The sequence below is a fragment of the Cottoperca gobio genome, chromosome 6 (genome assembly GCF_900634415.1).
Source record: "Cottoperca gobio chromosome 6, fCotGob3.1, whole genome shotgun sequence".
Classification (NCBI taxonomy): domain Eukaryota; kingdom Metazoa; phylum Chordata; class Actinopteri; order Perciformes; family Bovichtidae; genus Cottoperca; species Cottoperca gobio.
Window position 1 is genome coordinate 5,521,059 of NC_041360.1, and position 24,497 is coordinate 5,545,555.

Genomic DNA, 24,497 nt, shown 5'->3' on the forward strand with positions numbered 1-24,497 from the left:
CCGGGGTGTGTGTGCTGAATTCTGTTGTAAATCGAATTTGTTGGCCATCAATTTCCTCAACGTCTCCAATCTCTTACTGGGAATCAGAGGAACTTCAGAATCAAGATCCTCAGTTTGCCGACTCGATGAGCCCTCATGATTTAAGTTTGTAATTCTCAGGGAAGGAAACCAGGTTCTCTCCTTCGACCTTTGCTTTTAACCCAAATATTAGGAAATTGTCTTTTCTCCCATTTCAATCCTTTTTAGAGATCAATCTTGAAAGTGTAGCTCAGATAGAGCTTGCTGGATCCCTGAACCACACGGTTAGAGGTTGTATTTGTACTGTCCAAAATAATATTTAAGACTTGGGAGTCCTAGTCCTCCTGCCGTTTTAAATCTTGACACTTTTGACACTTCCCTTGCCAAATAAATCTAGAGCACAATCGGTACAATTTATCAAATGTGGATTTTGGTATCTCAAATGGTAGCATTTTGGGTAGAGCAACAAAGAAAGCTTCTAAGCGAGAGAATCTTTCTTGAAATAAGCCACCTATTCATTCATAAGCACATTTTTCATGTTGGGGCTTACAGTGACGATAGTGAAACCCCTTTTACCTTCTCCTCAAACAGTCTCCAATTTCTCCTGAGGGATTCAAAAGTGCTCTCAGACATTCTTGATAATGTCTTGGAAAGTCTTGGCTCTCCTTACACAGACCTCAAATGTTACAGATGGTTACATCTGTTAAATGATTTTGCTCATTGTTGACTTTAAAATAGCCCATACCTGAAAAGATGTCGTATCATATGTTGTAGCCAGCAAATTACAACAAAGTCCTAAATGTCACATTTGCTCTCTGTAGGAGCACACAATAAGATCAAAAATAACAAAGACAATGCAATTAAAGATCAAAAATATTTTATTGTGGTATATTTCACATCATATTATATGATTAGAAACAGCCCATCAACCGAAGTGCTTTACTCAGCTGCCTCTTTTCCCTGAAAAAAAACCCACAATGAATACATACAGTGTATATGAGCATACACACACATCATTCTCTGCATACATGTAAAGGTTTTGTCTGTTGTTCATTTTATGAAGCTTAAAGAAATAGGTTTTGTGTCACGACTTAAGTATTGCGTGAAAAGTAGAGGGATTATATTTGATTACATTTTTATTAAGCTGAAATGTGTATTTATTTACCTTGCCAGAGTCACGGCTCTTTGCTCTCAGCTTGTTGACCTGAGACTCTGCAATGTCAGCACGCTCCTCAGCCTCCTCCAGCTCATGCTGGACCTTCCTGCACTTGGACAGATGTGTATTGGCCTGCTCCTCCTGGAATACAATATACATAGTTTAAGGTATAGAACATGTTCAAACATTTTAATATATAATGAAAGCATTTGTGGTCATTATTATGTGTACAACTTGAACATTTCATAACTGTTCATTTTGAGAAAACACACATTTGTATTGAAGGCTGACTTCCTTTATAATATTTTAATTATTGTCTTTTGTTTCCGATCATTCTCGTCAACATAATTCAACACTTTGTTACAGTATATAGTATGCATGAGAAAATGAATGCTTTGCCTGTAATTTTACTTTTATGTACTTTAATTTTACTTGAACAAATTTATCTGTGGAAAAAGCACGGTTTGTTCGTATAAAAACATTCTGAAATATCTACTTAATCTTTATTGAAAATGAAGATGTCCTTACCGCCTCCTCAGACTGCCTCTTGTAGGCCTTCACCTTGAGCTGCAATTTATCAACCAGATCCTGCAGCCTGCTACCATTTTTCTTGTCCTCTTCAGTCTGTTAGAAAGTAAATTTGCATCTTGAAATATTTTCAATAATCAATAATAGATTGACTTGCACACGTTGATTATGAAAGTGACTCTACCTGGTAGGTGAGCTCCTTCACCCTCCTCTCATATTTACGGACACCCTTAACAGCATCGGCTCCACGTCTCTGCTCACCCTCAACCTCTGTTTCCAGCTCACGCACCTTCGAAAAATACAGAAATATTCATAGAATATCTAGAGTGAATAGACTTTCTTACATTTGTGCCAATCTTAACGTGACTTTCTTACCCTGGACTCAAGTTTCTGGAGCTGCTTCTTGCCACCCTTCATGGCCAGGTTCTCAGCCTCATCCAGGCGGTGCTGCAGGTCCTTAACAGCGACCTCCAGGTTCTTCTTCATCCTCTCCAAGTGAGAGCTAGTATCCTGCTCCTTCTTCAGCTCCTCAGCCATCATAGCAGCCTAGAGGAGACAGCATGACATGTTAATTAGAAATATCTTGAAAAACACTATGTAATGACAATAAGAACAAATGAAATTCAAACCTACATCAGTGATGGCCTTCTTGGCCTTCTCCTCTGCATTCCTTGCTTCCTGGACAGTGTCATCCACTTCACCCTGGACCTGGACCAGGTCAGACTCAAGCTTCTTCTTGGTGTTCAGAAGGCTTGTGTTCTAAAAAGTAAAAAGATTTAGGCACTTTTAGGCATCATCACGTCTTATTTTCGCATTATTTAAAGTCTCGTTAGATTTTTGAATTATTGAAGAAATGATTGGGTTTGTTCACCTGAGAGTGCAGAAGTCCAACACGCTCACTGGCGTCTATCAGCTCCTGCTCAGCGATTTTGCGACTTCTCTCTGTCTGTTCCAGAGCAGCTCTAAGTTCCTCAATTTCAGCTACCATAAGACCGTTCCTACGATCCACCATAGCAGCTTGCTCCTTAAAGTCCTCCTGGGCTCTGACAGCATCATCAAGGTGCAGTTGTGCATCCTAGTGAAATAATATCAGAAAGATATGCACATGAATGCTAAAATGTAGCTTCACTGACCCTAGTCTGTGCAAGAGCTATGTGTCTTACAATACCTTCAGCTGTGCCTGCACATTCCTCAGCTGCTTCTGGGACTCAGCAGCCTGGCGATTGGCGTGGCTGAGCTGAATCTCCATCTCATTCAGGTCTCCCTCCATCTTCTTCTTGATTCTCAGGGCATCGTTCCTGCTCCTGACCTCAGAATCCAGAGTGCTCTGCATGGAGTCAGTCACTCTCTGACTGTTCCTCTTGATCTGCTCCATCTCCTCATCTTTCTCTGCCAGCTTCCTGTCCACCTCACCCTTAATCTGGTTGAGCTCCAGCTGGACACGCAGGATCTTAGACTCTTCATGTTCCAGAGTTCCCTAATGATATCAAAGAATGAATTATTTATCTCTGACTTCAAATCTTTTAGAGTATATTTGTCAATGATTTAGAATTTTGAAAAGATCTCCCCGGAGAAAATGTACCTCAGCCTCTTCAAGAGCCGTCTGGATCTCAGACTTCTCTGTCTCCACCTGCTTCTTGGACTTCTCCAGCTCATGGATGCTCTTGCCAGTCTCACCAATCTGTTCAGTCAGATCTGAGATCTCCTCTGTAGAGAGATACATGTGTTTTGAATCATTGAGCCATAAAATGTAAAGTATAAATACTTTATTCAAACACATACACATGTGTTGAATACAATGTAACTGTTACATAATGTAGAACTCACGTTGCAGGTTCTTGTTTTCACGCTTCATGGTTTCCAGATGATCCATAGCTTCCTCATAAGAGTTCTTCATCTTGAACAGCTCAGTGCTGAGAGAACGAGCCTCCTTCTGTGCTCCCTCAAGCTCTGCCTGACCCTCCTCGAACTTCTGTTTCCACTCTGCCAACACCTGAATTACACAATTTAAACAGTTTAGTTGGTTTTTAGCAATATGAGGACAAATACATATATTTGATTGTTTGTATGGCTTGGCCACACAAAGTAAACCATGCTACCTTGTCAAAGTTCCTCTGCTTCTTGTCCAGGTTGCTAGCAAGCCCATTGGCCCTCTCCACATCAATCATGAGGTCCTCCACCTCACTCTGGAGTCTCTGTTTGGTTTTCTCAAGAGAAGCACACTTGGAATTCACTGCCTCAATCTGTTCCTCAGCCTCCTGAAGGCGCTGGGCCAGCTTTTTCCTGTTTGAAGATGTTAGGAATGTCATATTAGTGAACGTCTTTAAGTTACAAATAGTTTTCCAGATATTTTTGCGCATATGAAAAACAAATGATCACATATTTTTTAGAACCTAGATGAACATGAAAGCAGTACTTCGATCTATAATGTTTGCCCAAAACTAAGATACTAAACAATTGTTAAAATGCTTTACTTCTGCCCATTTAATTGTTTGAATGTTACTCACTTGGATTCCTCAAGCTCCTCAGTGCGCTGGATAGCATCAGTTTCATACTTCGATCTCCACTGAGCCACCTCACTGTTGGCCTTGGACATTCCACGCTGCAGCTCAGCCTTGGCCTCCTGCTCCTCCTCAAACTGCTCCCTCAACAGATCACAGTCATGGCGGGCTGATTGCAGTCCATGGGCAAGAGCATTCTTGGCCTGTTGTAAGAAATATTATTGAATTTACAAAAATGTTAAATCCCTACAAATAATAAGAACTCACACTTGCTTAATGTTTCCTTACCTTAACCTCCTCTTCAATCTGTCTCTTAATCTCCTCAACCTGCTGAGTGAAGGCCTGTTTGCCTCTGGTCAGCTGGGAGACAAGAGCTTCTTTCTCTTCAATTTGACGGCTGAACTCACCTTGTGTGAAAGATGTCATGATGCATTAGTTTGTTTTACGTTTCTCAATAACATACACAACAGATCATTCACTAAACTGATAACTTGTAGATACCATTTTCTGTCAGGAGACGTGCTTTCTGTGAAGTTGTGTCGTTGATTTGACGGACATTTTCATCATTCTTGGTCTTCAGTTCGCTAAATTGGTCCTCAAGAGTACGGCACATCTTTTCAAGATTTCCCTAATGAGGAAACAGAGATGAGATCAGTGATCAGATTTTCTTTATAATATTAATTACTGTATTTATTTTACTCATTTGGGTATTAAAATAGCATGTAATGCAGTGTGTACCTTTGCCTTAGCAACATTCTCCATGTTGCTGGAGAGGTCATCAATCTCCATCTTGTATTCACTCTTTTCCTTCTCAAGCTTCTGCTTGACACGCTGAAGGTTATCAATCTGCTCTCCCAGCTCAGCAACGCTGTCAGCCTGCTTCTTGCGAAGAGCAGCAGCAGTGGCTTCATGCTGCAGAGTGGACTCTTCAAGGTCACGACGGAGCTTCTGGAACTCAGCCTCACGCTTCTTGTTCATCTCAATCTGAGCAGCAGTGGCACCTCCAGCCTCCTCCAGCCTCTCACTGATCTCCTCAAGTTCCCTGGAGAGGTCAGATCTCTGCTTCTCAACCTTGGCACGAGCAGCACGCTCAGCCTCAATCTCCTCCTCCAGTTCCTCAATACGGGCCTGTTGAATGTAGGTGTAATGTATTTCAGTAAACGTTCACTTTCAATGCACTTAATAGGAAACATATGCAGTAATGTTTTGTGAAACACAACATCGCGTCACCTGAAGCTCCTTGATCTTTTTCTGAAGTTGAGCACCCAGTGACTGTTCATCTTCAATCTTGCTAAGGAGTTGACTGATTTCAAAGTCCTTCCTGTGAGAGTAATAGATAAAGTACATAGAGTTTGTACAGTTGTCCTCATTTTAATAAGAATTTTGTTGTACAAATTAAAAAACTAGGTTACTTTTTCGTTTTCTCATCAGACTGCTGCTTGTCATTCTCAAGATCCATGATGGATTCCTGGGCCAGTTTCAGATCACCCTCAAGCTTCCTCTTGGCTCTCTCAAGGTCCATACGCAGCTTCTTCTCTTGCTCCAGAGAACCCTCAAGCTGAAGATTAATGAGTTTTTAATTATTACGTTCAGGTATAATCTCACTTTGCCAATCCAAGTGTCTTTGTAAACTTACATCATCCACTTGCTGCTCAAGCTTGGTCTTGGCCTTGGTCAGAGTATTGACTTTGTCTTCCTCAGCCTGCAGGTCATCAAGAGTCTGCTGATGAGCCTCCTGAAGGGCTTTCTTTTCCTTGGTCAGCTTAGCGATGCTCTCATCCTGAGAGGCCATCTCCTCTGTCAGGTTCTTCACCTAAGAGTGCAAGAAAGCTCTTGTCAATAAACAGTAATTATCGTAATCTTACTTGATCTGCTGTTTTTTTACTATTTACAAACCTTGTTCTCAGTGGCATGTTTCTCCTTCTCCACTTTGGCCAAGGTCAGCTCCAGGTCATCAATATCCTTCTTGAGCTCAGAGCATTCATCCTCCAGCTTTCTCTTCTTGGCAGTGAGCTCAGCATTGATTTCCTCTTCATCCTCCAGTCTCTCAGTTGTCTCTTTAAGTTTGGCCTCCATCTGAATCTTACTCTTGATAAGTCCCTCACATCTCTCCTCAGCATCTGACAGATTCTCTGTTTCCTATTCCGTTTGATGAAAAAAGACGTTAGCACATCAACATTGAAAAAAATGAAAAGCACAACCTTTTGTTGATGTGTACTTACAGATGCTACATGCAGCTGCAGATCATTCTTCTCCTGCAGAAGGGAAACCATCTTCTCCTCCAGTTCCTTCTTTTTGGCCAGGGCAGCAGCCAAGTCTATTTTCATCTTATCATAGTTCTCCTTCATATTTGACAGCTCCTTCTCAGTTTCAGCAGTCTTCAGCAGAGGCTTGATCTTGTAGTACACCTTCATCCATGGCCAGTGTTTCACATTCATGAATGAGCGGACATTGTACTGGATGGTATAGACGGCATCCCTGTGGAGAGGAAATTGCTGTTAGGGACAAAATAGCTCTTTTATTATTTATCTCCTGACTGTGCACTCAGAATTAACTGTTTGCAACATGCCTCGTCACTGTCATCTCCGCAAATGCTTTTCTCATGACGTAACCACGGCACAAAGCCTGAGTCATGGTGACCAGAGATGCCAGTTTTTCATCTCTCATCTCCTCAAGGGTACCCAGCAGACCGGCCTTGAAGAACACCTGAACAAACAATAAATAAATGTGAATGTAGGATGAACTCAGAAAGTGAATACTTCACTCCTTGTAACACGAACAAACAAAGTAAAAGAAAATATATATATTTATACCCACATGGTTTAAGGGTACTAAGGCTAAGTTTTTTTTGACTTGCCACATATTGGCTGCTCTGGCTCTAACCTAAAAGTAAATCACTTACAACCAACTGAATTAGTTTTTAAATATGGTACTTAGTTATTAACAGATATACATACATAATTAACGGAATAATTATTACCATAATTACCAAACAACTTAATGTCTTTGGTCATTTTTCTTCAGTATAAATAAGCAAGGCGCTTACCTTTGTGTGTCCGAATTTATACTCCTCATGATCGACATCAATTGACCCAAGCAGCTTCTCTGAAGCTTTCTTGTTGTCGATGAACTGGCCCTCAGGGATGACACTGGCATTCAGCACCTTGTATCTTTTATGAGAGAGATTATGGTCAGTTTGAGCATTGTATTTGAATAATTTGCATCATATTTTAATTACATTATCCACTAATACCTCTGTTTGAAGTCAGCATAGGGGATTCTGCTGGGGAAACCTTTTCTGCAGATTCTGATACCCTCCAACACACCGTTACACCTGAGCTGGTGGATGACCAGGAAGTTCTCCATCAATCCTGTGAAAAAAGACATTTATTTATTACTTCTTTGAATAAATAATGAGTGTCTTAGTTAAAGCAGTACACCATTAAGTAAACCATTTTATACAAAACATAACCAATCCTCAAGACACTATTGAGATTATCTTGTCTATGTACCTGGAGTCTTTGACTCATTGGGAATCAGGCAGCGCACAAAGTGAGGATGGGTTGCCCTCAAGTTAGTCATCAGCTTGCCCAAGTTCTCCTGTAGATCCAAAATGGTAATTCTTGTCATGAAATGCCACAATTGTGAGTGTGAGTATAAACTGAGTTATATAAGACAAGTTTGCCATGTCAAACCTTACCCTAAACTGTGAAGATACAGTCTGCATAGAACCACCCTTCTTCTTGCCTCCCTTCTTGCTGCCACCAACCTCTGTTTTTTAGAATGACACAAATTGCATGAACACATGTTACAGTTGATGAGTTAAAGATATACAGTATCCACAGTCTTAAAATGTGTTTTAGTTTACTGTAGTTACTATCATACCCTCAACGACGGGAGGATACAGAAGCCCCAGCAGTTTCACTGGGGATTTCTGGTAGAGCTGAATGACAGACTCATTCAGTGGATCCTTGTTCTTGTCCAGCCATCCAGCGATATTATAGTCCACAGTACCAGCATAGTGCACCAGGGAGAAGTGGGCCTCAGCTTTGCCTTTGGCGGGCTTTGGCTTCTCAAATGCTTTGTTTTTGCCAAGATGCTGGTCATACAGCTTATTCTTGAAGGATGTGTCTGTGGCCTTGGGGAACATGCACTCCTCTTCAAGGATGGAGAAGATGCCCATGGGCTTGGAAAAAGTGGGAAGAAATATGTCATTAATTGATACATGAAGCCAAATTAAGAACAATTACATACAATCACAAAATGAAGTGATTACCTTTTCAATCAGCTCAATACAGGCAGCCAAGTCCATGCCAAAGTCAATGAACGCCCAGACAATACCCTCTTTCTTGTACTCCTCTTGCTCCAGGACAAACATGGTGTGGTTGAAGAACTGTTGCAGTTTCTCATTGGTGAAGTTGATGCACAGCTGCTCCAATGTGTTGAACTGCAAGGGACAATAATCAGCATAATCTCTTGTAGCAGGCAGTAAGAATGATTCTGTCATTTAAAGTATCAGCTGCTGAATTGTTGGAAATGAAGCTTACATCAAAGATTTCAAAGCCGGCAATATCCAGGACACCAATGTAGAACTGCCTAGCTTGTTTAGTGTCCAACATCTGGTTGATACGGATGACCATCCACAAGAACAACTTCTCATAGATAGACTTGGCCAGGGCTGGCACTGAGTTACTGACCTAGAGAAACAACAACAACAATGTGATTTGAGCTATGTCAGTCAAAGCTGGTAATTCTAACTTTTTCTAATTTGATGAAAATGACACAAAAGATCCAAAATAAAAATGGCATCTAAGATGGTCCTTGACTTATTATGCATTATGTATTTAGCATTCACTGTATACAATTAATTGAAAGTAGCAATACATTGAACACTGACATTGCATTTCTTTTTTGTAATAAACCCTGCACTACATTATTTTAGTAGAACTAACAATCTGTTTTTAAATAGAAAGATATTGGATATTGATAATTCATGTTTACCTGAGGTACAGTTTGCCCCTTGGTGACATACTCATTTCCGACCTTCACTCTGGGATAGCACAGGGCCTTCAGCATGTCAGCGGAGTTCAGACCCAGCAAGTAAGCAACCTTGTCAGCATCTGAAAATAATTCAGCGATTTCCATCATGATTTGAGCGGTTGACCAGTGTGATTAAGAACTGTATCATTGTTGTTCCCAAGCTATTCAATTTGAGCTGACATTAAATACTCACCCTCTGTGCCATCAGGCTCAGCCTGCTCCTCACGCTGCTTCTGCTTGAACTTCATGTTACCATGGTGAAGCACAGCACCGGTCATCTTGTAGATGCTCAACTTCTCTTCATTAGTGAAGCCGAGGATATCAATAGCATTCTGAGTTCAAAAGAGGGGCCAGCACAAAACATAATCCGTTTAGAAAATGCACTTAAAAGATACATTTTGAAGTTGCATTTAATGTACAAAATATACTTAAATATCACTGACATCAGTGGCTTCCAGCTCAACTTTGTCATCAATGCTGGCCACAGTGATCTGACCCATGCTGCACATGGGGAAGTCGTAGGGGTTGGTTGTAATGAGTGCCAAATCTGCAGATCAAAAAAGGGTAAAAATGTCAATAGATATGTTTCATATGAAAACTATAAGTAGGTTAAAATGTTGCAATATGTCAATATTCTTACCAATCAGCTCAGGTTTGTGGTTGGTCATCATCTGGAAGAAGATGTGGTAGCCTCTTTCTGCAGGAAGCTGGTATGTCACTCTAGACTTCTCCAGCAGATCTACAAATGTTGTTCATAAATCACAGCCTGGCCAATCTTAATTCATTTGTATATACTTTGAGGATTATTACTTACATGTCTCAATATCAGCACTAGCCAGTTTGCCAGTTGTGCCAAAATGGATTCTGATGAATTTACCCTGTTTGGAAGAAAGTGATTTTTAATGTCCCCCAACATGGGCAATCTGCAACTAGACTACTCTCATGTGTAGAAATTGTTCCATACTTACAAAACGAGAAGAGTTGTCATTCCTCACAGTTTTGGCGTTACCATAGGCCTCCAACAGGGGATTGGCTGCAATAATCTGATCCTCCAGTGACCCCTATAATCCAGGTTTAGAATTGCTATCAGAAAATGTCTATTTTTCCCCCCGAGACAAAATATTCCAAAGGTAAAGAACCCTGAATTATAATCATCATACAGTAACATACCTTTGATGTGTCCCTCTTCGGTCCCCCAACTGAGATTGTTGCAAAGTACTGGATGACACGCTTGGTGTTCACAGTCTTTCCAGCACCAGATTCTCCACTAGGTATAGACACAACCTCATAAGAATTTGATCAAGATAGTTGACTATCTTAAACAAAATCAACAAATGTAAATGCAACAAACTTACGTGATCAAGACAGACTGGTTCTCCCTGTCTGTTAAATTAAAAATAAAAGGGAAGTATGTGTTACTGCAACAGAAATCTCATATACTGATGAATTCTACATTGTTATAGTAATGACTTACCAGTAGCCATGAACTGATAAGCGTTGTCAGAGACAGAGAAGATGTGGGGTGGAGCCTCCATACGCTTCTTGCCTCTATAGGCAGTTACACATTCAGAATCGTACACTGGGAGCCACTTGTAGGGGTTCACAGTGGCACAGAACAACCCAGAGTAGGTCTGAAAGTGATCACAGAGATTCAACTGTTAACTTTATGTTTCCTACAAGTATAGCCATTTTCAATATTTCTCTTTTCTCATTAGGCAAATTGTCTTACGTAGATCATCCATGCTGCATAACGCTCTTTGAGGTTATACAGCACAGAGGCTTCATTGAGATGGGTCATCATGGCCATGTCCTCAATCTTGTCATACTTGGGAGGGTTCATTGGAGAGACGTCAGCTTCTTTAACTGTCTTTTCCTGTAACAAAACATTTGTCACAATGAGAACTGATCATATAGATTTCCCAGTTGACTCTGACTTTATGATACCGACCTCCTCAGTGGTTAAGACTTTGACGGTGACTTTGTCACCATCTTTCTTGAGGATTGTTGCCTTCAAGTACAGCTCCTTGACATCGGCCACGTAGCAGGCACTCTTGGCATCAAATGGTGCGTTTTGAGCCTCAATTCTTTCCCTCTCTGGCTTACGAAGGTAAATGGCAGCTTTGCCATACGTGGCCATCTCCGCGTCCGTACTCATGTTGCCGGCTGATGTCTGTTAGATAATTACACAAGATTTGCCATCTTACACTGCACCAAGTTAACCTGCCAACTCTCTAATCAACTATGTGCCCCCAAGAACATTGCGATCATCCACTACTAGTTTATTAAATGTTCCCAGAAATATCCAAAAGAAAATCTGGGATGCAGCCTTTTGCAATTATGCACCAAAGCTATGGAACACTTTACCTGCAGACATTAGGGAGGCAAGCTCTCTCAATATCTTCAAAAGTAAGTTAAAACATATCTCTTTACTTTAGCCTTTTAATGGTGAATGTTTTAATGCTGTTTCTCTATGCCACTTTAAACTAATTTAAATAATTTCCTTCTGTACTGTTAATTTTTGCTATAACTGGTTTAATATTGAATGTGTAAAGGTAACTTCGATAAATTTCAGAGTGTGTATTTTTTAAAAACCTGAGATCAAATAGACTGTGTTACCACGGGAAAAAGAGGAAGTTTCTCTGATAAATGTGTAAGATTATTGGAGAAACTGATAGATTTCATAAAACTTAACAAACTGGGGTTTGTTTATGAAACGGGAAGACTACCAAGAATAGCAAAGTGAGTAAACCAGTTGAAATGCCACAGGGGCCCATTGTTGATCTCATGCTTTCAAAATATGGCTCTGATAGTTTAAAACATTTACAAGAATGGTGTGATGAATGTGATTTCCCGACAGGAGAGCCGCTAAGTACGGCACAGATACGGAAACTAGGCATGATTTCCAATATTTTTTTATACTATTTTAATTCTGCTATTTTATACTATTTTAATTCTGCTATTTTATACTATTTTAATTATGCTAATGTTATACTATTTTTTAATGCTACTTCACACTCATTTACATCAACACTGTGATTATTGTACTGTAAATGCTCTGTCTAATCTTGTACTATGTTTTTGCTGTGAAGCACTTTGGGCTGCAATTCTTGTATGAAAGGTGCTATACAAATAAAGCTTATTATTATTTTTATTATTATTATTATTATTACTAATGTTTTAAGTCCATGTTATTAAAATTAAGCCTAAAAAATTGAAGATTAAAATACATTTCTACATTGAAACTATGTCTATGCTTCAATACAGGTGGGCTTTGACTTAACTCAAAATCCATTTCAGACTCAGAGAATAAATACTAAAATATTGTTGAGTTTTTGTTAAATGTTTGAATGAATTACTGCAGACATTCAATGAATGAGAAATACCTTGCATATGTATTAAACTCTTAAAAAGAAAAGTTAAACATTTAAAAGTTATCCTTACCTGACCCCCTCTCTTTCAACAGTATTCACCAATCCTGTTCAAAACAGTTTTTGTTGTCAGCGTAGGTGTAAAAACAAGATTCACTCAACAAATGTTTCTATTATAATAACTTAATTCTGAAATTAAGAACACATGATATCAAGCTTAAGAGAACATATTACCACAAGTTGGAACTCACAGGTCTTCAGTGCTACAAACCATCGTGTCCCCTAGTGGCTTTTATATTGAATGGGCTTTGGTGACACTGCAAAAGTTAAATATGGTATACACACCAAATGTGGTATGGCTGTCTGGCAGGCATAACACACATGTTGTAATTATATATCATCTAATGTTTCAGGTTTCAGTATGGCCAGGTCTTGATTTTTATCTTAGTTTATTTTAGGGTCTTTAACAACCTCTTCATTTTACAGAAGATATATTAATTTAAAAATACATCAATGTTATATTTTCCTAAACTGTTTATATATCATTGATATATATGATGGATAATCGTTTGTATAGTAGTTGTATAATAATTTTAGTTCACTGAATCTTGATGTGATCATACAATTTAAACAAAGTAATATAAGTATGTCATGGAATGCTCTCCCTGACCATCTGGGGACACCACAGACTGTGGTAGACTTTGACCATCTGTTGACTTGTCTGTCTACCTAATGCTTTTAAATGTATATTCTGATTGATAATTTTTACTCTGTACCACTTTGAGTTTTGTTTATTCAAATTAAAAGTGTGCTTATAAATACAATTTATTATTATTATTAGTATCAGCTAGTCCTTTCTCTGACACTATTTTCCACTCTTCACATTCTGCAGCTGGGTCAACAGTGAGCACTGAAGGCATGTTTCTGGGATACCAGAGATCATTGAACTGTCTAATTTAAATGTGTTGGCCTACAAAGAAAGCTTCTAAGCGAGAGAATCTTTCTTGAAATAAGCCACCTATTCATTCATAAGCACATTTTTCATGTTGGGGCTTACAGTGACGATAGTGAAACCCCTTTTATCTTCTCCTCAAACAGTCTCCAATTTCTCCTGAGGGATTCAAAAGTGCTCTCAGACATTCTTGATAATGTCTTGGAAAGTCTTGGCTCTCCTTACACAGACCTCAAATGTTACAGATGGTTACATCTGTTAAATGATTTTGCTCATTGTTGACTTTAAAATAGCCCATACCTGAAAAGATGTCGTATCATATGTTGTAGCCAGCAAATTACAACAAAGTCCTAAATGTCACATTTGCTCTCTGTAGGAGCACACAATAAGATCAAAAATAACAAAGACAATGCAATTAAAGATCAAAAATATTTTATTGTGGTATATTTCACATCATATTATATGATTAGAAACAGCCCATCAACCGAAGTGCTTTACTCAGCTGCCTCTTTTCCCTGAAAAAAACCCACAATGAATACATACAGTGTATATGAGCATACACACACATCATTCTCTGCATACATGTAAAGGTTTTGTCTGTTGTTCATTTTATGAAGCTTAAAGAAATAGGTTTTGTGTCACGACTTAAGTATTGCGTGAAAAGTAGAGGGATTATATTTGATTACATTTTTATTAAGCTGAAATGTGTATTTATTTACCTTGCCAGAGTCACGGCTCTTTGCTCTCAGCTTGTTGACCTGAGACTCTGCAATGTCAGCACGCTCCTCAGCCTCCTCCAGCTCATGCTGGACCTTCCTGCACTTGGACAGATGTGTATTGGCCTGCTCCTCCTGGAATACAATATACATAGTTTAAGGTATAGAACATGTTCAAACATTTTAATATATAATGAAAGCATTTGTGGTCATTATTATGTGTACAACTTGAACATTTCATAACTGTTCATTTTGAGAAAACACACATTTGTATTGAAGGCTGACTTCCTTTATAATATTTTAATTATTGTCTTTTGTTTCCGATCATTCTCGTCAACATAATTCAACACTTTGTTACAGTATATAGTATGCATGAGAAAATGAATGCTTTGCCTGTAATTTTACTTTTATGTACTTTAATTTTACTTGAACAAATTTATCTGTGGAAAAAGCACGGTTTGTTCGTATAAAAACATTCTGAAATATCTACTTAATCTTTATTGAAAATGAAGATGTCCTTACCGCCTCCTCAGACTGCCTCTTGTAGGCCTTCACCTTGAGCTGCAATTTATCAACCAGATCCTGCAGCCTGCTACCATTTTTCTTGTCCTCTTCAGTCTGTTAGAAAGTAAATTTGCATCTTGAAATATTTTCAATAATCAATAATAGATTGACTTGCACACGTTGATTATGAAAGTGACTCTACCTGGTAGGTGAGCTCCTTCACCCTCCTCTCATATTTACGGACACCCTTAACAGCATCGGCTCCACGTCTCTGCTCACCCTCAACCTCTGTTTCCAGCTCACGCACCTTCGAAAAATACAGAAATATTCATAGAATATCTAGAGTGAATAGACTTTCTTACATTTGTGCCAATCTTAACGTGACTTTCTTACCCTGGACTCAAGTTTCTGGAGCTGCTTCTTGCCACCCTTCATGGCCAGGTTCTCAGCCTCATCCAGGCGGTGCTGCAGGTCCTTAACAGCGACCTCCAGGTTCTTCTTCATCCTCTCCAAGTGAGAGCTAGTATCCTGCTCCTTCTTCAGCTCCTCAGCCATCATAGCAGCCTAGAGGAGACAGCATGACATGTTAATTAGAAATATCTTGAAAAACACTATGTAATGACAATAAGAACAAATGAAATTCAAACCTACATCAGTGATGGCCTTCTTGGCCTTCTCCTCTGCATTCCTTGCTTCCTGGACAGTGTCATCCACTTCACCCTGGACCTGGACCAGGTCAGACTCAAGCTTCTTCTTGGTGTTCAGAAGGCTTGTGTTCTAAAAAGTAAAAAGATTTAGGCACTTTTAGGCATCATCACGTCTTATTTTCGCATTATTTAAAGTCTCGTTAGATTTTTGAATTATTGAAGAAATGATTGGGTTTGTTCACCTGAGAGTGCAGAAGTCCAACACGCTCACTGGCGTCTATCAGCTCCTGCTCAGCGATTTTGCGACTTCTCTCTGTCTGTTCCAGAGCAGCTCTAAGTTCCTCAATTTCAGCTACCATAAGACCGTTCCTACGATCCACCATAGCAGCTTGCTCCTTGAATTCCTCCTGGGCTCTGACAGCATCATCAAGGTGCAGTTGTGCATCCTAGTGAAATAATATCAGAAAGATATGCACATGAATGCTAAAATGTAGCTTCACTGACCCTAGTCTGTGCAAGAGCTATGTGTCTTACAATACCTTCAGCTGTGCCTGCACATTCCTCAGCTGCTTCTGGGACTCAGCAGCCTGGCGATTGGAGTGGCTGAGCTGAATCTCCATCTCATTCAGGTCTCCCTCCATCTTCTTCTTGATTCTCAGGGCATCGTTCCTGCTCCTGACCTCAGAATCCAGAGTGCTCTGCATGGAGTCAGTCACTCTCTGACTGTTCCTCTTGATCTGCTCCATCTCCTCATCTTTCTCTGCCAGCTTCCTGTCCACCTCACCCTTAATCTGGTTGAGCTCCAGCTGGACACGCAGGATCTTAGACTCTTCATGTTCCAGAGTTCCCTAATGATATCAAAGAATGAATTATTTATCTCTGACTTCAAATCTTTTAGAGTATAATTGTCAATGATTTAGAATTTTGAAAAGATCTCCCCGGAGAAAATGTACCTCAGCCTCTTCAAGAGCCGTCTGGATCTCAGACTTCTCTGTCTCCACCTGCTTCTTGGACTTCTCCAGCTCATGGATGCTCTTGCCAGTCTCACCAATCTGTTCAGTCAGATCTGAGATCTCCTCTGTAGAGAGATACATGTGTTTTGAATCATTGAGCCATAAAATGTAAAGTATAAATACTTTATTCAAACACATACACATGTGTTGAATACAATGTAACTGTTACATAATGTAGAACTCACGTTGCAGGTTCTTGTTTTCACGCTTCATGGTTTCCAGATGATCCATAGCTTCCTCATAAGAGTTCTTCATCTTGAACAGCTCAGTGCTGAGAGAACGAGTCTCCTTCTGTGCTCCCTCAAGCTCTGCCTGACCCTCCTCGAACTTCTGTTTCCACTCTGCCAACACCTGAATAAAACAATTTAAACAGTTCAGTTGGTTGTGTAGCAATATGAGGACAAATACATATATTTGATTGTTTGTATGGCTTGGCCACACAAAGTAAACCATGCTACCTTGTCAAAGTTCCTCTGCTTCTTGTCCAGATTGGCAGCAAGCCCATTGGCCCTCTCCACATCAATCATGAGGTCCTCCACCTCACTCTGGAGCCTCTGTTTGGTTTTCTCAAGAGAAGCACACTTGGAATTCACTGCCTCAATCTGTTCCTCAGCCTCCTGAAGGCGCTGGGCCAGCTTTTTCCTGTTTGAAGATGTTAGGAATGTCATATTAGTGAACGTCTTTAAGTTACAAATAGTTTTCCAGATATTTTTGCGAATATGAAAAACAAATGATCACATATTTTTTAGAACCTAGATGAACATGAAAGCAGTACTTCAATCTATAATGTTTGCCCAAAACTAAGATACTCAACAATTGTTAAAATGCTTTACTTCTGCCCATTTAATTGTTTGAATGTTACTCACTTGGATTCCTCAAGCTCCTCAGTGCGCTGGATAGCATCAGTTTCATACTTCGATCTCCACTGAGCCACCTCACTGTTGGCCTTGGACATTCCACGCTGCAGCTCAGCCTTGGCCTCCTGCTCCTCCTCAAACTGCTCCCTCAACAGATCACAGTCATGGCGGGCTGATTGCAGTCCATGGGCAAGAGCATTCTTGGCCTGTTGTAAGAAATATTATTGAATTTACAAAAATGTTAAATCCCTACAAATAATAAGAACTCACACTTGCTTAATGTTTCCTTACCTTAACCTCCTCTTCAATCTGTCTCTTCATCTCCTCAGTTTGCTGCGTGAAGGCCTGTTTGCCTCTGGTCAGCTGGGAGACAAGAGCTTCTTTCTCTTCAATTTGACGGCTGAACTCACCTTGTGTGAAAGATGTCATGATGCATTAGTTTGTGTTACGTTTCTCAATAACATACACAACAGATCATTCACTAAACTGATAACTTGTAGATACCATTTTCTGTCAGGAGACGTGCTTTCTGTGAAGTTGTGTCGTTGATTTGACGGACATTTTCATCATTCTTGGTCTTCAGTTCGCTAAATTGGTCCTCAAGAGTACGGCACATCTTTTCAAGATTTCCCTAATGAGGAAACAGAGATGAGATCAGTGATCAGATTTTCTTTATAATATTAATTACTGTATTTATTTTACTCATTTGGGTATTAAAATAGCATGTAATGCAGTGTGTACCTTTGCCTTAGCAACATTCTCCATGTTGCTGGAGAGGTCATCAATCTCCATCTTGTATTCACTCTTTTCCTTCTCAAGCTTCTGCTTGACACGCTGAAGGTTATCAATCTGCTCTCCCAGCTCAGCAACGCTGTCAGCCTGCTTCTTGCGAAGAGCAGCAGCAGTGGCTTCATGCTGCAGAGTGGACTCTTCAAGGTCACGACGGAGCTTCTGGAACTCAGCCTCACGCTTCTTGTTCATCTCAATCTGAGCAGCAGTGGCACCTCCAGCCTCCTCCAGCCTCTCACTGATCTCCTCAAGTTCCCTGGAGAGGTCAGATCTCTGCTTCTCAACCTTGGCACGAGCAGCACGCTCAGCCTCAATCTCCTCCTCCAGTTCCTCAATACGGGCCTGTTGAATGTAGGTGTAATGTATTTCAGTAAACGTTCACTTTCAATGCACTTAATAGGAAACATATGCAGTAATGTTTTGTGAAACACAACATCGCGTCACCTGAAGCTCCTTGATCTTCTTCTGAAGCTGAGCACCCAGTGACTGCTCATCTTCAATCTTGCTAAGGAGTTGACTGATTTCAAAGTCCTTCCTGTGAGAGTAATAGATAAAGTACATAGAGTTTGTACAGTTGTCCTCATTTTAATAAGAATTTTGTTGTACAAATTAAAAAACTAGGTTACTTTTTCGTTTTCTCATCAGACTGCTGCTTGTCATTCTCAAGATCCATGATGGATTCCTGGGCCAGTTTCAGATCACCCTCAAGCTTCCTCTTGGCTCTCTCAAGGTCCATACGCAGCTTCTTCTCTTGCTCCAGAGAACCCTCAAGCTGAAGATTAATGAGTTTTTAATTATTACGTTCAGGTATAATCTCACTTTGCCAATCCAAGTGTCTTTGTAAACTTACATCATCCACTTGCTGCTCAAGCTTGGTCTTGGCCTTGGTCAGAGTATTGACTTTGTCTTCCTCAGCCTGCAGGTCATCAAGAGTCTGCTGATGAGCCTCCTGAAGGGCTTTCTTTTCCTTGGTCAGCTTAGCGATGCTCTCATCCTGAGAGGCCATCTCCTCTGTCAGGTTCTTCACCTAAGAGTGCAAGAAAGCTCTTGTCAATAAACAGTAATTATCGTAATCTTACTTGATCTGCTGTTTTTTTATTATTTACAAACCTTGTTCTCAGTGGCATGTTTCTCCTTCTCCACTTTGGCCAAGGTCAGCTCCAGGTCATCAATATCCTTCTTGAGCTCAGAGCATTCATCCTCCAGCTTTCTCTTCTTGGCAGTGAGCTCAGCATTGATTTCCTCTTCATCCTCCAGTCTCTCAGTTGTCTCTTTAAGTTTGGCCTCCATCTGAATCTTACTCTTGATAAGTCCCTCACATCTCTCCTCAGCATCTGACAGATTCTCTGTTTCCTATTCCGTTTGATGAAAAAAGACGTTAGCACATCAACATTGAAAAACATGAAAAGCACAACCTTTTGTTGATGTGTACTTACAGATGCTACATGCAGCTGCAGATCATTCTTCTCCTGCAGAAGCGAAACCATCTTCTCCTCCAGTTCCTTCTTCTTAGCCAGGGCAGCAGCCAAGTCTATTTTCATCTTATCATAGTTCTCCTTCATATTTGACAGCTCCTTCTCAGTTTCAGCACTCTTCAGCAGAGGCTTGATCTTGTAGTACACCTTCATCCATGGCCAGTGTTTCACATTCATGAATGAGCGGACATTGTACTGGATGGTATAGATGGCTTCCCTGCAGACAAGAAATAGCTGTTTTAAACAATGTTGTTTTCTTGAAATTTCATACCATGATTCAGAATTAACTGTTTGCAACATGCCTCCTCTCGGTCATCTTTACAAACTCCTTTCTCATGACGTAACCACGGCACAAAGCCTGAGTCATGGTGACCAGAGATGCCAGTTTTTCATCTCTCATCTCCTCAAGGGTACCCAGCAGACCGGCCTTGAAGAACACCTGAACAAACAAAAAATAAATATGAATGTACGATGAACTCAGAAAGTGAATACGTCGCTCCCTGTATCACAAACAAACAAAGTAAAACATTTTCTTCTTTCTACCCACATGGTTTAAGGGTTCTAAGGCAAAGAGGTTTTTTGACTTGCGACATATTGGCCGCTCTGCCTTTAACTTAAAAGTAAATCACTCACAACCAAACCCTTACAATCACTTAGTTTTTAAATATGGTACTTAGTTATTAACAGATATACATATATCATTAACATAAATGATCAAACACACTTGACTGAAAAACTTAACTTTGGCAATTATTCTTCCGTAAGAATAAGGTAGGCGCTTACCTTTGTGTGTCCGAATTTATACTCCTCATGATCGACATCAATTGACCCAAGCAGCTTCTCTGAAGCTTTCTTGTTGTCGATGAACTGGCCCTCAGGGATGACACTGGCATTCAGCACCTTGTATCTTTTATGAGAGAGATTATGGTCAGTTTGAGTATTTTATTTGAATAATTTGCATCATATTTTAATTACATTATCCACTAATACCTCTGCTTGAAGTCAGCATAGAGGATTCTGCTGGGGAAACCTTTTCTGCAGATTCTGATACCCTCCAACACACCGTTACACCTGAGCTGGTGGATAACCAGGAAGTTCTCCATCAATCCTGTGAAAAAAGACATTTATTTATTACTTCTTTGAATCAATAGTGAGTGTCTTAGTTAAAGCAGTACACCATTAAGTAAACCATTTTATACAATACATAACCAATCCTCAAGACACTATTGAGATTATCTTGTCTATGTACCTGGAGTCTTTGACTCATTGGGAATCAGGCAGCGCACAAAGTGAGGATGGGTTGCCCTCAAGTTAGTCATCAGCTTGCCCAAGTTCTCCTGTAGATCCAAAATGGTAATTATTGTCATGAAATGCCACAATTGTGAGTGTGAGTATAAACTGAGTTATATAAGACAAGTTTGCCATGTCAAACCTTACCCTAAACTGTGAAGATACAGTCTGCATAGAACCACCCTTCTTCTTGCCTCCCTTCTTGCTGCCACCAACCTCTGTTTGTTAGAATGACACAAATTGCATGAACACATGTTACAGTTGATGAGTTAAAGATATACAGTATCCACAGTCTTAAAATGTGTTTTAGTTTACTGTAGTTACTATCATACCCTCAACGACGGGAGGATACAGAAGCCCCAGCAGTTTCACTGGGGATTTCTGGTAGAGCTGAATGACAGAGTCATTCAGTGGATCCTTGTTCTTGTCCAGCCAGCCATTGATATTATAGTCCACAGTACCAGCATAGTGCACCAGGGAGAAGTGGGCCTCAGCTTTGCCTTTGGCGGGCTTTGGCTTCTCAAATGCTTTGTTTTTGCCAAGATGCTGGTCATACAGCTTATTCTTGAAGGATGTGTCTGTGGCCTTAGGGAACATGCACTCCTCTTCAAGGATGGAGAAGATGCCCATGGGCTTGGAAAAAGTGGGAAGAAATATGTCATTATTGATACATTAAGCCAAATTAAGAACAATTACATACAATCACAAAATGAAGTGATTACCTTTTCAATCAGCTCAATACAGGCAGCCAAGTCCATGCCAAAGTCAATGAACGCCCAGACAATACCCTCTTTCTTGTACTCCTCTTGCTCCAGGACAAACATGGTGTGGTTGAAGAACTGTTGCAGTTTCTCATTGGTGAAGTTGATGCACAGCTGCTCCAGTGTGTTGAACTGCAAGGGACAATAATCAGCATAATCTCTTGTAGCAGGCAGTAAGAATGATTCTATCATTTAAAGTATCAGCTGCTGAATTGTTGGAAATGAAGCTTACATCAAAGATTTCAAAGCCGGCAATATCCAGGACACCAATGTAGAACTGCCTAGCTTGTTTAGTGTCCAACATCTGGTTGATACGGATGACCATCCACAAGAACAACTTCTCATAGATAGACTTGGCCAGAGCTGGCACTGAGTTCATGACCTAGAAAAACAACAACAACAACAATGTGATTTGAGTTATGTCAGTCAAAGCTGGTAATTCTAACTTTTTCTAATTTGATGAAAATGACACAAAAGATCCAAAATAAAAATGGCATCTAAGATGGTCCTTGACTTATTATGCATTATGTATTTAGCATTCACTGTATACAATTAATTGAAAGTAGCAATAAATTGAACACTGACATTGCATTTCTTTTTTGTAATAAACCCTGCACTACATTATTTTAGTAGAACTAACAATCTGTTTTTAAATAGAAAGATATTGGATATTGATAATTCATGTTTACCTGAGGTACAGTTTGCCCCTTGGTGACATACTCATTTCCGACCTTCACTCTGGGATAGCACAGGGCCTTCAGCATGTCAGCGGAGTTCAGACCCAGCAAGTAAGCAACCTTGTCAGCATCTGAAAATAATTCAGTGATTTCCATCATGATTTGAGCGGTTGACCAGTGTGATTAAGAACTGTATCATTGTTGTTCCCAAGCTATTCAATTTGAGCTGACATTAAATACTCACCCTCTGTGCCATCAGGCTCAGCCTGCTCCTCACGCTGCTTCTGCTTGAACTTCATGTTACCATGGTGAAGCACAGCACCGGTCATCTTGTAGATGCTCAACTTCTCTTCATTAGTGAAGCCGAGGATATCAATAGCATTCTGAGTTCAAAAGAGGGGCCAGCACAAAACATAATCCGTTTAGAAAATGCACTTAAAAGATACATTTTGAAGTTGCATTTAATGTACAAAATATACTTAAATATCACTGACATCAGTGGCTTCCAGCTCAACTTTGTCATCAATGCTGGCCACAGTGATTTGACCCATGCTGCACATGGGGAAGTCGTAGGGGTTGGTTGTAATGAGTGCCAAATCTGCAGATCAAAAAAGGTAAAAATGTCAATAGATATGTTTCATATGAAAACTATAAGTAGGTTAAAATGTTGCAATATGTCAATATTCTTACCAATCAGCTCAGGTTTGTGGTTGGTCATCATCTGGAAGAAAATGTGGTAGCCTCTTTCTGCAGGAAGCTGGTATGTCACTCTAGACTTCTCCAGCAGATCTACAAATGTTGTTCATAAATCACAGCCTGGCCAATCTTAATTCATTTGTATATACTTTGAGGATTATTACTTACATGTCTCAATATCAGCACTAGCCAGTTTGCCAGTTGTGCCAAAATGGATTCTGATGAATTTACCCTGTTTGGAAGAAAGTGATTTTTAATGTCCCCCAACATGGGCAATCTGCAACTAGACTACTCTCATGTGTAGAAATTGTTCCATACTTACAAAACGAGAAGAGTTGTCATTCCTCACAGTTTTGGCGTTACCATAGGCCTCCAACAGGGGATTGGCTGCAATAATCTGATCCTCCAGTGACCCCTATAATCCAGGTTTAGAATTGCTATCAGAAAATGTCTATTTTTCCCCCCGAGACAAAATATTCCATAGGTAAAGAACCCTGAATTATAATCATCATACAGTAACATACCTTTGATGCGTCCCTCTTCGGTCCCCCAACTGAGATTGTTGCAAAGTACTGGATGACACGCTTGGTGTTCACAGTCTTTCCAGCACCAGATTCTCCACTAGGTATAGACACAACCTCATAAGAATTTGATCAAGATAGTTGACTATCTTAAACAAAATCAACAAATGTAAATGCAACAAACTTACGTGATCAAGACAGACTGGTTCTCCCTGTCTGTTAAATTAAAAATAAAAGGGAAGTATGTGTTACTGCAACAGAAATCTCATATACTGATGAATTCTACATTGTTATAGTAATGACTTACCAGTAGCCATGAACTGATAAGCGTTGTCAGAGACAGAGAAGATGTGGGGTGGAGCCTCCATACGCTTCTTGCCTCTATAGGCACTTACACATTCAGAATCGTACACTGGGAGCCACTTGTAGGGGTTCACAGTGGCACAGAACAACCCAGAGTAGGTCTGAAAGTGATCACAGAGATTCAACTGTTAACTTTATGTTTCCTACAAGTATAGCCATTTTCAATATTTCTCTTTTCTCATTAGGCAAATTGTCTTACGTAGATCATCCATGCTGCATAACGCTCTTTGAGGTTATACAGCACAGAGGCTTCATTGAGATGGGTCATCATGGCCATGTCCTCAATCTTGTCATACTTGGGAGGGTTCATTGGAGAGACGTCAGCTTCTTTAACTGTCTTTTCCTGTAACAAAACATTTGTCACAATGAGAACTGATCATATAGATTTCCCAGTTGACTCTGACTTTATGATACCGACCTCCTGAGTGGTTAAGACTTTGACGGTGACTTTGTCACCATCTTTCTTGAGGATTGTTGCCTTCAAGTACAGCTCCTTGACATCGGCCACGTAGCAGGCACTCTTGGCATCAAATGGTGCACTTTGAGCCTCAATTCTTTCCCTCTCTGGCTTACGAAGGTAAATGGCAGCTTTGCCATACGTGGCCATCTCCGCGTCCGTACTCAT

The 24,497-nt window shown here is 40.1% G+C and overlaps 1 protein-coding gene and 1 pseudogene across 1 annotated transcript; both read right to left on the bottom strand.

The window, feature by feature from the left end:
- Positions 1–878: 878 nt before the first annotated feature.
- Positions 879–12,952, bottom strand: LOC115009636 (myosin heavy chain, fast skeletal muscle-like; annotated as a pseudogene).
- Positions 12,953–13,978: 1,026 nt separating this feature from the next.
- LOC115009632 (myosin heavy chain, fast skeletal muscle-like) lies at positions 13,979–24,497 on the bottom strand. The gene is made up of 39 exons (XM_029433769.1): positions 24,291–24,497; positions 24,072–24,215; positions 23,817–23,973; positions 23,698–23,725; positions 23,513–23,609; positions 23,311–23,403; positions 23,157–23,220; positions 22,983–23,081; positions 22,787–22,890; positions 22,537–22,675; positions 22,305–22,423; positions 21,848–21,997; positions 21,577–21,747; positions 21,187–21,487; positions 21,002–21,072; positions 20,814–20,901; positions 20,555–20,672; positions 20,348–20,471; positions 19,867–20,003; positions 19,526–19,781; positions 19,200–19,442; positions 18,940–19,116; positions 18,716–18,861; positions 18,534–18,624; positions 18,042–18,431; positions 17,805–17,931; positions 17,592–17,710; positions 17,310–17,506; positions 16,902–17,085; positions 16,629–16,794; positions 16,384–16,508; positions 15,970–16,278; positions 15,673–15,876; positions 15,435–15,560; positions 15,177–15,347; positions 14,986–15,090; positions 14,802–14,897; positions 14,283–14,414; positions 13,979–14,078 (listed from the first exon to the last, which is right to left on the bottom strand). The coding sequence occupies exons 1-39, from the start codon at positions 24,495–24,497 to the stop codon at positions 14,058–14,060; spliced, it is 5,796 nt and encodes a 1,931-aa protein (XP_029289629.1). The 3' UTR covers positions 13,979–14,057.